This window comes from Dryobates pubescens, chromosome 6 (assembly GCF_014839835.1).
Source record: "Dryobates pubescens isolate bDryPub1 chromosome 6, bDryPub1.pri, whole genome shotgun sequence".
Taxonomy (NCBI): domain Eukaryota; kingdom Metazoa; phylum Chordata; class Aves; order Piciformes; family Picidae; genus Dryobates; species Dryobates pubescens.
Genome location: NC_071617.1, coordinates 20096873 through 20115744, shown reverse-complemented (window position 1 = coordinate 20115744; position 18872 = coordinate 20096873). Strand labels below are relative to the sequence as shown.

Here is an 18872-nt window from a genome sequence, read left to right as displayed (position 1 = left end):
CAAAGCTTAACCTTATTCATATACTAGAATTCTGGAGGTGCCTGAGCATCTTCCAGTTTTAGGTATAAAGATGGCAACAACTACCCTCATATGTGAAAATGGGACAATTCATTTAGCCTCAGTAATGGGACAGCTATTTTATGTTTCCTTCACTATTAGGCTGGTATGGTCTAGCTGTTGGCACATGCAAGTGGAAATATCTTGGTTTGCTATTATAAGGACTTCTAGAGGTAAAAGAAATGGGTTGCACGAACATGCAACATAAAATATAAAATAGCAGTACTGCTGAAAATAAAGGAGTAATGGACATTTTTATAGAAAGCTGTCCTTTCATTCACTTAGTTCAGATCTATGCATCTCTTAAAAATGCACTAAAAAGACATACTGAATTCAGATGGGAAGAATCAACAGAAATGCAATTTATGGGGCTATGCAGTATTTCAAGAGAGAACTAATACACAGATATGGTTAAGGGGCAGGATATTTACAAATATCTGTATGTTGTCAATCAAGGAAATAGAATAACAGCATGGTATATAAACCAAAGGAAAAAATATATAATTTTTCAGCATAAATTATTTTTTTTTTTTTTAATCTGGGCCCCTCAGTTTAGGAAAGATGTTGTGTTGCTGGAATGTGTCCAGAGAAGGGCAACAAAGCTGGTGAGGGGTTTGGAGCACAAGCCCTGTGAGGAGAGGCTGAGGGAGATGGGGCTGCTTAGCCTGGAGAGGAGGAGGCTCAGAGGAGACCTTATTGCTGTCCACAACTGCCTGAAGGGAGGTTGTAGTCATGTGGGGGTTGGTCTCTTCTCCCGGGCAACCAGCACCAGAACAAGAGGACACAGTCTCAAGCTGCACCAGGAGAGGTTTAGGCTGGATGTTAGGAAGAAGTTCTATACAGAGAGAGTGATTTGCCATTGGAATGTGCTGCCCAGGGAAGTGGTGGAGTCACCATCACTGGAGGTGTTTAAGAAGAGACTGGATGAGGTACTTGGTGCCATGGTTTAGTTGATTAGATGGTGTTGGTTGATAGGTTGGACTTGAAGATCTTGAAGGTCTTTTCCAACCTAGTTAATTCTATTCTATTCTACTTCTATTCTATTCTCATCATTTGAATATAACCACCCAGCAGTTCCATGGGGATCACAAAATTTCATATGCCTATTGGTATGTTAGTCAGGCTTAGAATTGTTCTGCTTCTGCACTTAGACAAAATTTATGTTTATTGAGGATAATATAGTACTGAATGAATGTAGTACTTAATTTTACCATTCAATTAAAAAACCAAAAACGGATAGTTGAAGAAGTTTTTTTTTTTAAGGTGATGAAGAAGCAGCTAAAACAAAGAAAATGTAAGATGAAAATTTCTTTAGTTACTTCAGTTCCTTTCTTTATCAGCTTTCATTGATACACTAAACTGTTATATCACTGATTATACACTAATGATTGTTAGAAGCCTGGTACCTTGTGCAGACAGAAAGACTTAAATCTAAGAATGATTTAGGACCACTGAATATAGGTTTGTCAGAATCACCTTTCCAAAAGAGAAGGAAAATATATACTAGGAGAGTAGGAAAATATATATGAGGAGAGTATATTCTAGTTAGAATGATAATGGAATATCAATGGAGATATGCAATAACTTGCAACCAAAAGCCAGTATATCTCTAAGTACTGTCCTGAGGACCTATTTGTGACTTTATTAATATTACAACTACAACTGGTACAAATATCCTGGTTTATACTATGTTGTTGGTTGGTTTTTATGATCTTCAATAAAACATTTAACATATAAGCTCTGTTTTTTTTGTTGGGATTAATATGGCAAGAAAATATTAAAATTAAATAATAGAGTCTCTTTTCCCCATTGAAAGAATACTCTCCTTTCTCACCTTAAGTCTAAGATCTACTTACTTTTCATGTATAAGTTTCTTGGTATCCTCCCACAGAGATTGCAAGCGGTTTATCTCTTTGTCAGTCTCAGGAGCAAGTGTGATATCTTTTTGAGCTATTTGTTTTGCTTTGTCCATGAGCCACTGAAGTTCATGCTGGTGAGAATTCAACTCCTCATCAAGCTGGTTAAAGATCCTTAATCTGCAATTCAAAAGGCACTTTTGTTTTTTGCATGAGAAAAGATGAAGAAGGAAGTATAAAACAGTTGCTGTTACTGTGCATAAAGTTCCCATTTTTTCTAACATTTTGTACAATATCTTCAGAAAACAAAGTGTTATTTGGATTTTTTTCTGCTACAACTGGGCTCAGAATGGCATTTTCCTGATACAACTACAGCTATACAATTACAAAGATATATATATATATATACCTTCACCTCATACAATGACTTGGAAATATACTCAAATATTTAGATGAATACTTTATTATAGCAAGTGTTTTAAATTCCTTCAGCACATGTATAGTCTTCAGTTTTGTAAAAGCAGAGACAGCTGTTAGATGGGATTTCTAACAGCTATTAGGAACTTGGATTAATTCAGACAAAATAAATTGCTAAGACAAAAAAATCTTCTGACCTTTCAATATAAAAGAGTAGTCCAGGTTCTGCCCACGTTTCTCCACCCAAACAGCTAATTTACTTACAAAATTTATATATATATATATATATATATGTTTAGAACAAAACAAGGTACTCGGGCAGAAACTCATATGCCTCCAATGCATCAAAAAATGTCTAGAGATTGAAAGCAAATCATGAAATGCCAGTATTAGGATTAATTATTTTTTTCTACCTTTGCTGGAGGGCTTGTAGTGTTGTCTCCTTCAGACCCTCCTTGTCAGCTTTTTCCTCAGTGTCTTCAAAACTCTTCAGCAGCTGCTCTGTACGTTCCATGAAAGATCTTCGCAATGCTCCAAGGGCTTGTGCCTCACTTTGTTTGGTTCCCAGTAGGTTTTGAACTGCCTCCAGTTCTAAGTATAGATTATCCACCACAGCCCTGCAGGAGGTCCGCTGCTCAGAATTGCTATGTTTCAGGTGATACTGGGCCTTAGTAAGGGAACCATCCAAACTGATGGCAATAGATTCCAGCTTGTTAAGCTCTTGAATGACATCATTGAGTTCCTTCTCCAGAAGCTCAGATTTAGCTTTATCCATATTTCCTGTTTTTTCCACCGTCTGCCTCAACTGGTGGAGCACTCCTGATGAAGCACTATGAAAGTCCAAGAATACCCTCAGCTGATCTAGAGCCTCTTGTCTTTGGCTAATTATTTGACTTGCCTCCTGGAAGATCTGAAAGCAATCTTCAGTCTTTCCCATCAATGTCTGCTGGTCCTCTGGGCAGCTGAAAGAACACAATTTATCTACATGTTCCTTCAGACTTTGTAATTGCTGCTTCTTACTTTGGACTTCCATTGAGTGGCTCTATGAGAAAGAAAGAAAATAGGACTAGGTTTACTATTCCTATCAAAAGCTCAGAAAACATTTTAGTACTAAAATTATGACCAAAACAAGTACTACTGAAGGATTTTCAGTCAGAACACCTCAATGTTATAACTTTGCTTAAAATCTGCATGTGACTGCAACAGTGTATTGATTTTCAAACAAATAATACTCCTCATATTAGTCTTAGATGAGTATTTAGCTGACTGCACTGTACAATTTTTCTGTCTTTAATACTTACATCCAAAAGTTTACCTTATTGTGAGATGCAGCTAGTTGTTGATCATCTGTGTTTATCTCTGAAGTGGCTTGTAGTTCAGCAAGAAACTGCTTAATCCAGTCTGAAAACCTGAGCAGGAGTTCATCAAACTGCCCATGCTCAGCAACAAGAGACTGAAGGAAGTTGATCCTATAGGATGGCAGATGTAAATATGAATGCACTTGATGTAAATTAATCACTACCCATAATCAAAATCACAGCTAACTGGAGACAGCATTAAAATCAATGCCAGGTGGAAGGAAAGAAGAGAATGTTAACTTATGTTACAAGTGTCATGACTGCTGTGTTGATGTTTTAACTGGAGAATAACATAATATTTGAAAGCACCAGTTTGCCTCTTTCCTGTTTCCACTGTTTTATTCATATCAGCAATTAGAAGTGTCATAATCAATTAAGTAATGTTCTTCAACTTTTCTTCACAGACACGGTCTAGCAAAGAGGCTGATATTGATAGAACCTAATCTTCAGTTATCAGATGTAGCAATTCTGTTTGCCCTATCACCTGCAACACTGCCTGTAAGGTGAGTGGCTTATTCATTTAGGCAAGAGGTGAGTAACTGTATGCTCAACTTTCACTGAAATAAGTGAGGGTCAAATCTTCTCAGAGGAACATGACTGAAAGGAGAAATGCATCCAGAGGAGTACTAGGCACCCAGCAGAACCAAGCTTTTAAACCTTCACCTTAAAAAGGTTTTGTCATTTACCTTCCCATTTCCCTTAGAAATTTGTCTGTATAATTTTTAATGTGAAATGCAATGTAGAAGATCATTATATTGTAAAATAAACATATTGATAATGCACCTAGGAAACCACATCACTGACTAGGGTCTATTAATTAAGCTCCTTTACAGATAGTAAAATAAATATTTTAATCACCAAAACAACTGAATTCTAGATATGTGGTAACACAGGTTTGCAGGAGGAGGCAGTTTTCCTGAGCCTGACATGAGCCAACAGCCTATCAACTGAGCATTTATAGCATTTCTGGCAAATGAAAATTTCAAAGATAATAGTGTGGTTTTTCACAAGTTAAAGTGTACAACTAAAGAAATACAGCACAGGTATTACAGATTTTGCAAGTAACTGAGAAAATGCAGTATTATCTTCATTTCCAGCCCCACACTTCTTCAAGCAGAACTCTTTTATCAAAAACATTGGAAAAGATTATGCCAAGAAGACAGGATGATAAATCTGTGGGATTCCCCACATCCTATTCCTGGGAGATCAGGTTTTAACAGGAAGCTGAAACCTTACTGTAAAAAACTGTTTCAGAGCTGGGGTTCCTCATCTGAATAATGGTCACTCTCATTTAACATGTGAAAACCATTCTGAAGCACACACCTTTTGTCAACAGTTTGTGGTAAAGTTTTCCACCTCTCATCCAGCTCTTCAAATTTTTCTTTCATCATTTCCACACACTTTTCAGAAGCTGTTGGCAATAGTGACTCATTTAAATGTAATAGGCTTGCATAGACTGAAGTATGAGACTCAATATCTGCTTTCAAATCCTGGAAAAACAATAGAATATACGCCTTGCAATCAAGTGTGACATCATATTTTGCAAAATAACAAAACCAATAAAAAATCTGTTACAGGTTTCCCGTATGCTACTTTGAGGCAACTGAATGAGCACAGACAAATTCTTGGAGGAACTGAAGTCCATTAGGACAAGCAGGAACTCAACACCTCCCAGAGAGCTAAATCTCATACAGTGACAATTTAATACTTCCCTAGGACCTTTCCAAAGCCCAGAATCAAATGAGGACTATAATTGAATGAGTCCATCCTTCAAGAGACACAGACACAAATTGGGAAATACAGGGGGACAATCTTTCAGTTGAAACATACCTGCAGTGATTGCAGTTCACCTTCCAGTTTAACTCTGTCAGGAGAAACATACTCCTCTGAAGGCCTGGCTGTAGCTTCACATCCCTCCAACCAGGTCAGGAAGGCAGACAACTGCTTCTCCTGCCTAACAAAATCACAACGTAGTTAACCGAAGTCTTCCCCTTGGTCTCACACAATGACTACCAGTGTGAGTCTACTTACTTCTGCCACTGAGCCAGGAGAGTCTCTAATAAGGTCTGTTTCTCTTTAGCATTTTCTAGCACTTTTTCATATTTCTGCTGTAATGTTGTGACCTCTTGAGCAGCTTTTTCTTTGTTGGTAACCTTTCGAGCACAGGTTGAGAGAGAGGCCAGTGTGTTGCTCAGTTTTTCCACAGTATGACAAAGGTCCTAACGAAAATGTCAAAGAAACAGAAGTAGTATATATAAACAACAGAATTATGGCAATGAGGGTGTAGAGAAGTCTGTACTTCTATTCAAAGTTTAAAGCAATGATACATCCACCAGATTATGAAGTCATTTCATAGCTTACATTTTGCTCAGAACAATCCCAAGATACATGTCCCAAGCATATCATTCAACCAGCCTGCAGTGGGGAAAGACTTTCTTAAAAAGAAAATTAAAGAAAAACATCAACAAAAGAGTCAGATCTGAATGAGTGACACAGCCTGATCATATAGCACAAACCACAAACTCACTAACATCTAAGACTTGCTCTAATTTATGCATATACAGTAAATACGAAAGCTCACTCTTTGACATGACAGGACTGCCAGACTTGCAGCTCAGGTCATGACATGGGAGAGGTAGGGAATAGTTACTGCAAACTTCTATCAGCATTAGCTTAGGGTCTTTTTCATAGAAATGGCATCTTATGTTGACTAGTCTTTCCAATATGGCATTTCTAGAGAGCTAGGAAACTTCTTCATTTGAAAATCATTGACATGTGGTACAATATGTTAGAAAAACACAAAATTAAATAAATCTCAGACCACTAAAGTTCCTACTCATAGGTGTACAATAATAACAAGAGTAGTAATGGTTTTAATTACAGTTGTGAAAGAAATCATGTAGAGGAGGAAATATGAATTATACAGCAACAAGCCACTGATGTTTAAATTATAATTAAAAAAAAATAAAATTAAAGCATTGGATCATCACAATCCTGTAGGCAGGACAAGAGTTTACAGTAGTATAATCAGCCTATTCTTAATGTTTAAAAGCCAATACAAATAATGGTTACATGTGCTATCAAAACAGACTCTCCATATGTGAAATATATTTCCTCAACAAGTGTCAGGCTTTGTTTTTTAACAAACAGGCCAGGTCTTCCTTCCATATGGCCTTTGGAATTAGATAACTCTAACCTCAGAAGACATTCTATGTAGCATACTGCAAGAACAGTATGACTAAAAGATTTTACAATATATTCTTAGATAAAAAGATGTCAGTTCAAACTCTGTTCACTCTTTGCATTCCCCTCCGCAAAAAACTACTTCCAATGAGATTTACTTTTTAAAATAATAACAGAGTTCTCTATACCAACATCCAAGATTCATTAAAATCTCTGAGGAAAAAGGTCTAACAGATATGATTTTATTTTTTCATTTTAATAATGTTTTTGGGTGCATACAATATTAAACAAGAACCTGAAGGAATAATCCATCCTTTTAGGTCTTCCTTTCTCTACAGTGGGGAAAAACTTTACAAGCCTGTCTGAAATATTGTGACAAATTATCTAAGGAGTCCTGCTTAAACCTTCCCTGGGGCTGCCCACCACAATAAGCAGCCAGGGCCTTCTCCTGTCTCCACCTTGGGCTGTGTGGCACCAGCCCCTGGTCCAGAGGGTACTGGCATTTCCCTGAGGAGGTCCGTGTGGCACCATTTCCCTGGACTCTGTGGCAGGAATTCCTGGCCACATGCTCACCGTGAAATCCTGAAGGGCTGTGTAAGTTGCTGCTGCTGAAGAGCATGATGTGAGAGGCTCGGTTAGCTTAGCTTCAAATTCAGACACTGCCTGCTGCACCTATCAAGAAAAGGCAAACCAGAGAGTCTAAAACTTGCAGAAAATATATAAATAATGGTTTAAATGACATCTTTTAAAGACTTAAGTGTTTAATACTTAAATATTAATAGAATATTATATCCTAAGCTTTTGTAGTGCTGAGTGTCTTTTCAAGTTAAAAGATGCTAACCATGCTCAGCTCCTTGTGATTGGGGTGTGAGAGGGTGTGGGGGTATGGACAGTACTGACAGTATTATTTTTTTTCCTTATGACCTACTAATGATCCAAGATGGGTTTACAAGAAGTGTTTATAAGAGGCATAGTTGTGGTTTATTACTGCAATATCCAAGAGAATGACTTTGGTTTTCCAAAAGACAGCACAATTTATTGAGCATGTATATAATTCAGTGCCTTCCTGAGCCTTCTTTTCAAAGCACAAATTTATGTACAGAGATCTTGTAATTATCTTAAAAATCTGCTCGTATATTCTAGTCCATCCTACTATAATATGCCTTTTATATTCAGTTTTGGGAAAAGAAAGAGTAATTCTATATATTGCTGCAAACAATCCATTAAATTTTACATTGTCTACCTGCTTAAGGCTTTCTTCATATTTCTGCTGTGCTGATACATTCCCTGTGATTGTTCCTTCCAGTCTCTGAGCATGGTCTCTTAGCTCTTCCCAATACCTTTTGACTTGAGTCAGTTTGGCTTTAATACGTGCACATTCTCCAGAGGTAATAAACTTGGAAAAAGACTTGGCTTCATCCTCTAGTTTTGAGATTCCAGTTATTTTACCATCTATTTCTTTATTAATAACCTAAAATGTAAAGTAATAGCAAATAAACACTTTTTTTTTTAATTATCTGAATAATATTTTCCACTTCATTCTGAGTTACCAATATTATTTGTTAAATAAGTAACTAAGAGGAGAGTTCATTGATCTCTTGAAAGAAATAGTTGCAAGCTCTTCAATATGCCCTGCAATTTCTGTGTGAAATTAGTACTAGAAAAAAGTTTGAAAAATAGTCTGCTTTAAATAAATTGTCTATGAAAAACAATTAGAATTGGCTGAAGTGAGTATTTTTGTAAGCAGACAAGGTGGTTCATATTTTACCATCTCTTATTTCAAATTAATACACAATTCTCTTAAAGATTCAAAATAAATAAAAGACAAAAAAAAAGTTGAAGCCAATATCATTCAGAAGCTGAAGTCTAACAGTTGATTGTTTAGCAAATTTGCAAGCACTCACAAAATAAAGCAGGTTATGATTTGAAAACCAATAAAGAGTGTTTAATCTTCTAATTTAAAACTCTATTGTATAATAAAAAATAAATTAAATTAGATGATGAGGTAGGATGAATGTGCCCTCAGATAAAGGATTAAATAAAGAACCCCATTAGAGTATAAACAAGAAACCATGAAAAAAGAGTGATAATGGCCTTTGGTACTTTTCAGCTGTCTTGTATGTCAACTAGTAAATGCGTAAAGACAAACTAGCACTGGTTTTACATTGCATCAGCTGCAGGAGAGCAGCTGACAAGCATTGTTTTGTGCCTGCTTTTATTGCAAATTGGAAGCAAACCTGAAAATGTACAACATCCAAGATAGAAACTTATGGTGTTTCCTATGCAGTGGCTATTTATCCAGTAAGCATCACTGAACTTGGAAATAAGACATTTTTTGTCCCAAACAGAATTATTTTCTGCTGATGTAGCATGTGCAAGGAGCTTCTTCTCAAAAGTAGTGAGACTCACTCATTGGGAGAGAACTGAAAAAGCCAAGAGTGCTCTTTGAAACTGAAATAGGCAACAGCAACACGATAAACATGCCGATGAAAACTTTCCTGACAATGCGCTCTCAAAAACATAGAAAGTGCCTACCTTCTGCTACAATTGTGAATAAAAATATGGTATCTCTTCTTGCCATTATAAAGCTCAGGAGTGGCTTACTGCAACAGTCTAGAATTAGCAGGCTGATGGTACAGAAGAAAATGTGATGCTGTAAGCATTTATAGTATCTTTTTATGCAATATATTCTGAATTAATTTGGATTATAAAAAAACCTTTTTTGCATGAGAATACAGTGCTGAGGAAAAAATACTGGATTTGCAGCCCTGAAGCTGAAATTATCTAACAATGCAGCAGATACAAATGAGGCAGTGTTTTTTCACTCCCACGCTTTTCTGTTAAATGTGCTCTTACATAAAAGAAGGTGGATAATTGAGGCCTTCAAACTCTCACTGAGTCTGCCACCAATGGTAACTACTTGTGATAACTGTCATTCTGTTCCACCAGGAATTTTTGAGAAATGTGTGGGTGAAAATCTGGCTCTGCTGAAGTCACTGGGGTTTTGCAAACTATGTCACCAAAAGTAGAATATTGCTGTGTACGATAATTACATTGAGCTGACCCCAGGTTCACCCAAAGATAGCAGGGAACACGCTACTTTTTATTAATCTGCCTCATGCTGCAATATCCCTTACTAATATGTTGTCCTGGAAATTATGAGCTAAGTATGCTGATTGGCATTGTGACACAGAGCAGCACAGGAAACTTACAAAAAAATCCCCACAAAATTCTCCAAAATCAGGCACAAGGCAGTGCTGCTGAAGACCTCTACCTACGTCCATGCACCAGAGGTCAGAGGACTCATTTCATGTGTCACAGTTCATAAAGCTCATTTGTTCACCTGAGTTACAACGATGTACTCCAGCTTTTATCTGGCATGTTTTCTCTGCTTTACATCTGTTTACTCAAGAGATTTCTAAGCATTTCCTGCTCACTATTTTCCTTCTTTGATGATATTTTAATGAGGAAGAATTATGGTGGAATTTTCAGAAAGTTGCAATGCCATATAAAAATTACTGCTCATCAGCATATATAGCATTTCTGGGAAACTGGCTTGAATGGGCTAGTAGGGCTTAAGTAGGCTCCATTTAGACAAGAACTGTCACACCGTAATGCCATTTGCTGCACTTATTTTCTGTCTTAACAAAGGAATCCTGTCCACTAACTACTGAAAAGCATGACATGACAATGTACGCCAGGGGTATAAGTGCATACGTGGTATTTCACAAGGAAACTGTTTTTTAATTGCTGTAACGATGAATCAAGAATGCAAGCATTGCTTTATTCATCAGTGATGAAATCAAGATTGTATTTATTTGATGTATGTGAATTTGTGATCCTTTGGAAATATTTAGCGTCAGTCTGGACCATGTTTGGAAGCAGCTGCACACCTGTGCACTTTCTGAAGAGCAAGTAGGTCACAGAAAATGTCAGTAAGCACTGCATATTGAAACACTCTGTCCTCTCAGAAACATGTAGTCTCAGAAAAGGTACATTTTTATTTGTGGGAGGATATGAAGTCAGCCCTTGAAATGCAATTCTTGGAGACAATATGCACCTCAGTTAGCAATAAGAGCCTAAACCACTATGTATTGTATCTACTAGAATGTATGCAGACTTTAAGACAATATAAATACAATAGCAATAAATAGTAGGTATATTTGCAAGCTACCAAGAGCAATAATTTCTTTATTTTTTTAGCATAAAAGTACATAAATAATTTTAGAACTTTAGCTTGCAAGATTTAAAACAAGTTCTACATCCACTAGCCGGTAAGTGTTGTAAAATAGAAAAGCTTTATCTACCTTGTATTTATGTGGCTATTTCAAACACTGGTTAAGATTACTCAAAAAGTAAATATAAATTAAATAGTATTTTTAGCCATACACACAAAGGCTCCATACATATAAACTAAACACTTTAAAAAAAAAAAAAGAAAAAAAAAAAAGAGGCAGCCTATGAGAATTTTCCTTTAGTTTATATAAAATCCTTACTACTTGGTATATTCATGTACAAAGTATGACATCATCACATCATGGTAGTTCTGAAACATAAAATATCTGTTCTTCCATTTGGCCTCTTGTAAAATGACAGATAAATAGTCTTTTAGTGCTAAACATAACAAGAACTAATCACCTTGATTTGGCTGATCTGTATGTCCAAAGGAGATGATGATGTTTCCAAAGTTTTCAGTTCTTTTTCTTGTTCAGCTATCCAGAGGTACAAAGCTTCAAAATTATTGCCAAATTGATCCCACTTGTTTTTCACCATTTCCATGCTTTTAATACTAAAATTAACCAAATTAATTAAAAAGAATAAACAGTTTAATATCATGAGCCTGCCCATATTCTTTCTAGAATAAAAATGTAACTTATTTAGTCTATATGAGGGTCATTTTCAAAACTCTTGAGTTCAGAGGACCAAGCTGTATACCTAAATTAAACCTTGGTTCTCACTTGGACTGTACACCCAAATTCAAACAATTATATTAGTCACAGTGGGGACATTGAGATGTGAAACAGTACAGTTTCATTAGTCAGCTGTATGCCAAGAATCATTTTACATCAAGAAGATAAAGGAAAAGTAATGCAAATATGATTTCTATGAAATATGGAAGAATGATTATATCATATATTTCTAAGAAGTGAGATAACTGAGTGCATAGAGCATAGATGTTAGTCATTTAGTCACCAGAATATTGTGGATGTACAAGCATTCACCAATGCTTGACTGCTTTATTAAACCTAAGTTTTTTATAACAGCAGTCTCCCCATTTTACAGGAAGTTTGTATTTTCTGAGGCTATGCTTTCATATCAATCCAAAGAATCAATAACAGACAAGAATCAACTGCCTCAGAGTTGATTTATATTCTTTGAAACATACATTATAGGTATGTTAAAAAGCAACAGATTATGACCGATTCTCGTAGATCTTGGACAGCAAACAAAGCACTTTTTATCACAAAGAAAAAGCCTAAGCCCACTATAATCCCTTCCAGTATTCAAGTTTCTGCTCTTTCAAAATCATTGTAAAGAAATCAATGCTAATGTAGGCCCTACACAGTTTGCAAAATACGCACTTTCCATTTCACTGAAAATACAAAAATTTCCTCGGAAAAGTCTATTACAAAATTCCAAAATACATTTTCCTTTTAAATATAGTCTTAAAAACTATTCCATTCTAACAAGTTTTTTTTTTCTCTCCATCATTAAAGCAAGAGAAAGCTTTAAGAAAAGATATATTCTGAATATTTAAAAATTGGCTTTCTTATTTTTTCTTATCTTCACAATGAAAAAAAAAAAACCTAGCAATGTCAACAGCCAACCACTGATACAATGTTAAATCCAAGTTATTTGTAGGAAATTGAAGTGCAAAAACATTTCATTCAAATCTAGCCTAAGAAAATATAGCTGGAAATCAGAATCAAGGGACCAACATCTGAAACCCCTTCGCCTTCCTTATGATTGTAAGAAAGCCACAGGCTGTAAAGAATAGTGGCCCCAACAGTATACAGCCACGCTCCTTGGAAAACAGATGTGCTAGGTTAGCTCTGTTGGGGACTGTGGAGAGCTGTTCAAACTTCTTTCTCTTTCCTGTTCATTGGCATAGTATGTACCGTGCATATTTGGAACACCTTTACTTCAAATTGCTCGGTCAAGATTTTTTACTGATGACACGAGCCACAAATGTAAGCCTTACACACCAAGTTCTGTAGGTTCACTATAGAGACTTGTATATAGTTGCATGTTTTGTGGAAGGCATTTATTTATTATCTGTCACAGTACCACAGACATTTGGTATAATCCATACATTTGACTAAAATCTATTTCATAGCTGCATTGAAAGAAGATACCAAGGATGGCTTTCATTTAAAAACAGATGACATTATAAAAAAGTGAATATTCACTGTTGGAAGAAAGAATTTCTTGAACTGAAACATCACACTAGTTTTTTCTCCAATATTGGACAAAATTATGTCTAAAGTAATGTATTCAGTAGGATATGGTAAAATTTGTCTGCAAATCACTGTAGTATGTCATACTGGAGAAAGTATCATGTAAAAATATTAGACCACCAACAGTCAGAAAGTTACAGCTGCTGCACAAGCTAATTATTATGATTTACAGCTGTTCTTTTACGCCCGGGAGAAAATGGCACCAAACTGGCAGTCTGACAATGGTCAGTAGGGGGAAGAAACCAATCGTGTGGGTATTGCCCTTTGCTCATATTCAGATGCAAGTGGTGGTACCTGATTAAACTTATATAGCAAATTATTCTACATAGTGATACCAGTAAGACAACATAGAATTGGCAGATATAGCTGCAATTTGTGTATTAGCTCTAATATATGAAAAAAATACTAAGTTCATACATACATATAATTGTATGCCTATATAGATAAGAACTGCAGCAGCTGAAGTTGAAGCTGAGTGACTTGCGTTCAGTAACTGAGTTAGTTACTCGAGAAAAGAAACGGAATTTTAACAAATACAAAAAGCTACAAATATATACAGGACTTAATATTTTCTTGGAATTTGAACTTTGGATTTTTAAATAAAATTCAGCAAAAGATGCCTTTATATATTTTTTGCAGCAGAAGCAGCTTTTGATAGCGCCCACGAAGTAAAATCTGGGCATTCAGGTAAGATGAAGGCACTTCTTGACATTCCTGTGGAGAAAGTGGAATACTGAAAACTGTGGCAAATAGGGTAAATGTGCTGTTATTGTGCTGAGATTTTTCTTTCTAGAAGAGTCTAGTACCTCAAGAATATGTTTAATTCTCCCTTCTTCACAAGAATAGGACTTAAGTGACAGATTAAATGCAACTAAGTGCTTTGATAAGCTATGTATTAAAAAAGATTGTTTATTTGCACACAGTCTATTGACATATTTGGTAATATAACTTGGTTACTATGCCACAGCAAGCTGTGAATGACAGAACTGATGAGGCAACACGAACGTCGACAAGGTTTGATACAATCTTATAGTGGAGAATAAATATTAGGACTTGTTAAGAACGTACTCTTCTTCAAGAGTAACTTCCACTTTTTTCACTTGTTCTTGGATTGATTTTGCCTGTTGCTGAAGGGACTGCTTGTTCTTTGAACCAAGCTGTATCTCAGAAGAATTCTTCACCAAATTCTCAGCTTGCATTGCCATTGCTTCAGTCTGTTTAGAAAGTTCCTGTAAGGATGCAAGACACATTAATACTACAATTAAGAGTTTCCTATGTATACAGAAAACACAAAAAGTGTTTTTCCTTACTGTTTGTGGTTGGAAATATTGTCTGTATCATATATATATATATATACCAAGTGCCTAAATAAATAAAAACAACCTCTGAATAAAGTTATTCTCATGTTACATTTAACAAATGTTCATTTGAAGCAAACTAGCTTGAATAAGAATGGAAACTATATGTCCAAAAATTTTTAACTCAACCAATCAAAATGTATTTTCTAGCTCCTCAATAAATGTGTGATTTGTGGAAGATTATATTCATCTTTATTTAATCTTTAAATCTTACCCTTTAGGGAGATCTTGTATCTTGTAGATTCTAATCTCACTTCATTCAGCAACTACTTCCTGTCACAAACACTAAGGCCATAAATCAGAACAATGGATGCTGAGCATATCTCAAGATACGCATAATTTAGTATTAGATTCATGAAAGGGTAAGCAGTGTGACAGAATGACAAATATATTAAAACACTCCGTTTACTCCTTTTTTACGGACCATGATATGCATGTGGCAAGTAGCAAACTACTTGTAGCTGACTCTCAGTACAGCCTCTGTTCCTCAGACAGTCCCTGTCTTTTAAACTATAAAGTATTCTAGAACTAAGAAACTTCTTTTCTTCCTTCCTTCTTCCATTCTTTCTTTCCAGTAAATATTCACTTTGCAGGGCCATTCACATTCAAGCCATTCTGTTTCCTGTTACAGAAATGTTTAGTCTTCACTGTCCAAAAACCATTCCTGAGCTGTAGAAATACCCAGTATCAGTCCTTGCTTAAACAGTCTCATCCACCTTATAAATAAGCAATAAACTGAGCTGCAAAGACTATCCAGACTTCTAAGAAATCAGTAGTCTCTTAACTACATTATAAAGTGCCATTTAAATAATGAGTTTCGATTCAAAGCAAGTTTGGATTTTAGCTCTTACTTTCTTTTATTCACCTTTGTGAACTTGTGCTCCCCCTTAGAGGAGGGAAAAAAAACAAAAACTAAAAGTACTGAAAGGAAGTTGGGAACTTCTAATTTTTTTCAGTCACTTGTAAATCAAAGCATTGGTTGATCCAACTTTCCAAAGACAGTTTTCACACCACAGAAGTTTAGATAAGTTCCAATAAATATGTGGCACTTAGGAAAGCAAATTACTCCTATTACTTCTATATTAGTAAATAAAATGGTCTGGGATAATTTTGCATTATCAAGGGTAAGTGACATCTTATGGCTTATATCAGTGCTGCAGAAGCCTCTCCTTTTCCACCTCAGGGACAGAATAATAATAGTTAGCACAGTCCACATAACCATGCCAAAGAGCACTCTACTGATGTTGATACTCCAGTGTTTGACACTGTTTAGCTGACTAGTATAGAAGATTACTGGGCATAAAATGGGAAGTCCTCAAAATCATTTTAATGCATACATGCATTTCAGATGCAGATTTTGAGTAACTGAAGATACTTTCATGAAATTAGTTTTTACTTACATCAGAAACCATATTAACTAGTATTTTGTGTATGTATAAAGAGGTAATAGCCTTCCTGGTACAGATGATTTTGGTTGAAAAAAGAGAGACAGAGAGAAAAGAGAAGCAGCATGCTTTTACAGCCTGAAATTGCAGTAAGCAAATAGTATAACCAATATGACTGGCAGTTTAGGCAGTATCTAACCTATATGTGCAACTTGAACCAGCACGACAGGAAACCGTGCAAAGACTGAAGGCAATATGCCCACTGTATGTTAACAAACAGGGCAGGAACAATCTCAGTTCCTGTATTTCACACAGTAAATACCTTTGTCTGCTCCAGTTCTGCGGAGAGGCTTTCTAGGCTGCTAAAGTTTAAGATACGTTCAAGTGCAGAGCTTGCTTGATTGAGATATTTTACTACTGTTTCTTTATCTCTTTCAAACTGCTCCCATTTTTTTACTGTGATCTAGAAAAACAAACAAACAAACCCAAAACAGGAATACGAAGACAAGAAGATTAAAGGAGAGAATTTAATTGTAAGTTACTGAAAACATAAAAAAGAGAAAGACTTGACATAAAACAAGTGTTCCTGAAATGCCACTTGCTCTACAGATAAAATTGCTTTGAACCAAATAAAAGTTTTCCCTTGAATTTTCACTGATTAATACTGTACTGTGCAAAAAAAACCCCAAACCATTGTTCTCTAAGGTGCCAGCAATATTTAAATCTTATATTTGAAAGTGCTATAAGAAGTATGAAGTAGTACATTATTATGCTTATGGTGACAGGTAGTCAAAAATATCAAAGGATTTTCAAGTTTTCTAATGAAATAGATTACAGTAAAATGGTACTAGAAAATCCCTGCTCAGAAGAAACTTGCACTGAGGAATTTTTTTGTTCTTTTCTGATAATCACAGAATCAACCAGGTTGGAAGAGACCTCCAAGATCATCAAGTCCAACTGATAACACAACCCTATCTAATAAACTAGACCATGGCACCAAGTGCCTCATCCAGTCTCTTCTTAAACACCTCTAGGGACATTGATGCTACCACCTCTTTCTTTAAAGGTGATGAAGAAGAAGCTAAAACAAAGAAAAGTGTAAGATGAAAATTTCTTTAGTTTCTTCAGTTCCTTTCTTTATCAGCTTTCATTGATACACAAAACTGTTACATCACTGATTATACACTAATGATTGTGAGAAGCTTGGTACCTTTTCCAGACAGAAAGACTAAAATCTAAGAGTGATTTAGGATCACTGAATACAGGTTTGTCAGAAACACCTTTCCAAAAGAGAAGGAAATTATATACTAGGAAAGGAGGAATCTATATATGAGGAGAGTATATTCTAGTTAGAATGATAATGAGATATCAATGGAGAAAAGCAGTAACTTGGACTTGATGATCTCGAAGGTCTTTTCCAACCTGGTTAATTCTATTCTATTCTATTCTATTCTATTCTATTCTATTCTATTCTATTCTATTCTATTCTGTTCTCCTGTTCTGTTGCTGATTCTGAAGCAAAGCCCAAGTTAAGACTTATGTATGAGATCCTTTAGAAAAATATACTTTTCATTAACAGATTTTTACATTAAGAACTTACTTGGGCTCTCCTTATCATACTTTCAATGTTGTGTTTTACCACGGTAAATAGTTTGAATTAATTTAAACATATGTGGAATAGTGGACAGCTGTATTGTCATTCTGCTTAGAGGAGTACAAAAGACATCTCAGATTTGGGTGCAAGAATATGTAAATTCCAGTCCTGGTTTAGTCAATGATTCGTTATCAAACAGACTGCACCAGGCTGTATTTCTCTGTGACTTTTTCATTCCTTCTTTAAATTTAGGATGACTGCATGTATTTCACACAGTAGTTGTAATATATTTTTATACAACATCAGATGTTATTAATTTAATATCCAGCCTAAGGACTCCTTATTCAAGGGCAATGTCATCTTTAATAACCAGGGGAGACAGCCCATCTAAAAATTAATTCACGGACAAATTAAAGTATCTATTATGACTTAGTACTTGGGACTTCTAAACACTTCCAAACAAAATGCTATTTCTTTTATTAATAAAGGCATCCAGCAGCTTTAGGTAGTTTTCATGGAACTACTGATCATGAAAAAACCAAGAAACAGGATTCAGAGGTGGGAAAGTGAGCTCAGACCTTTTACATTAAAAAAAAAAAATGGGGGTTATACTAAATGTAAAAAGCATGGGTTTTTTTATTTGTACTTGCAAAGAATCCACCTGCAGTTGCTCTTCACGTTTCTCCATAGTCTGCTGCATGTTCTCCAATGTTCCTTCCAACTTCTGTAAATCCTCTTGCATTGTGCCAGGCAGCCCACCTTCAATCTGCAGCTGTTTAGCTTGGGAGATCTGCTGTTGCACATGTTGCCTCTTTGCACGGAGTCTCCTTGTCCTTTGCTGAAAGATTTCATTCAACAGGAATGATTAGACTTTAGGAAATTGACACAATGAAAACACTTTCTGCTTTTGCAGGGGTATGCAATGAGAGTCAACAAAAATGTATAACTGTCACCAGCATTCTTGAGAGTCTCATGCACTCATCAAGTTTGTGTCTGAGGGTTCAAAAAGTGTGTACACTTTTTATGGCATATGAATTAGAGAGAGACTGACAGTATGGCCATTTATCCAAAACATTATTTCAGAAAGCAGATGCCAGAATGATTGAGCAACTGCAGCAGGTAGCCACACATGCATACATTCCTCATGACTGCCTGGAAGCATTGAGGTCTGCACTGCACTATTTGAAGCACAGGTTGGAGCTTCAG

At 35.8% G+C, this 18872-nt stretch overlaps 1 protein-coding gene across 1 annotated transcript in view; it reads right to left on the bottom strand.

Moving 5' to 3' along the window:
- Positions 1–18872, bottom strand: part of SYNE1 (spectrin repeat containing nuclear envelope protein 1) — a 259224-nt gene that overhangs the window by 182989 nt on the left and 57363 nt on the right. Inside the window, exons 30-41 of the mRNA XM_054162702.1 lie at positions 18328–18504; positions 16395–16535; positions 14398–14558; positions 11510–11660; positions 8115–8342; positions 7445–7543; positions 5720–5907; positions 5519–5642; positions 5012–5178; positions 3646–3799; positions 2744–3372; positions 1914–2093 (exon numbers count right to left, since the gene is read on the bottom strand). Of these exons, the coding sequence (XP_054018677.1) occupies positions 1914–2093; positions 2744–3372; positions 3646–3799; positions 5012–5178; positions 5519–5642; positions 5720–5907; positions 7445–7543; positions 8115–8342; positions 11510–11660; positions 14398–14558; positions 16395–16535; positions 18328–18504 (2399 nt within the window). The remainder of the gene's footprint in view (positions 1–1913; positions 2094–2743; positions 3373–3645; positions 3800–5011; positions 5179–5518; positions 5643–5719; positions 5908–7444; positions 7544–8114; positions 8343–11509; positions 11661–14397; positions 14559–16394; positions 16536–18327; positions 18505–18872) is intronic.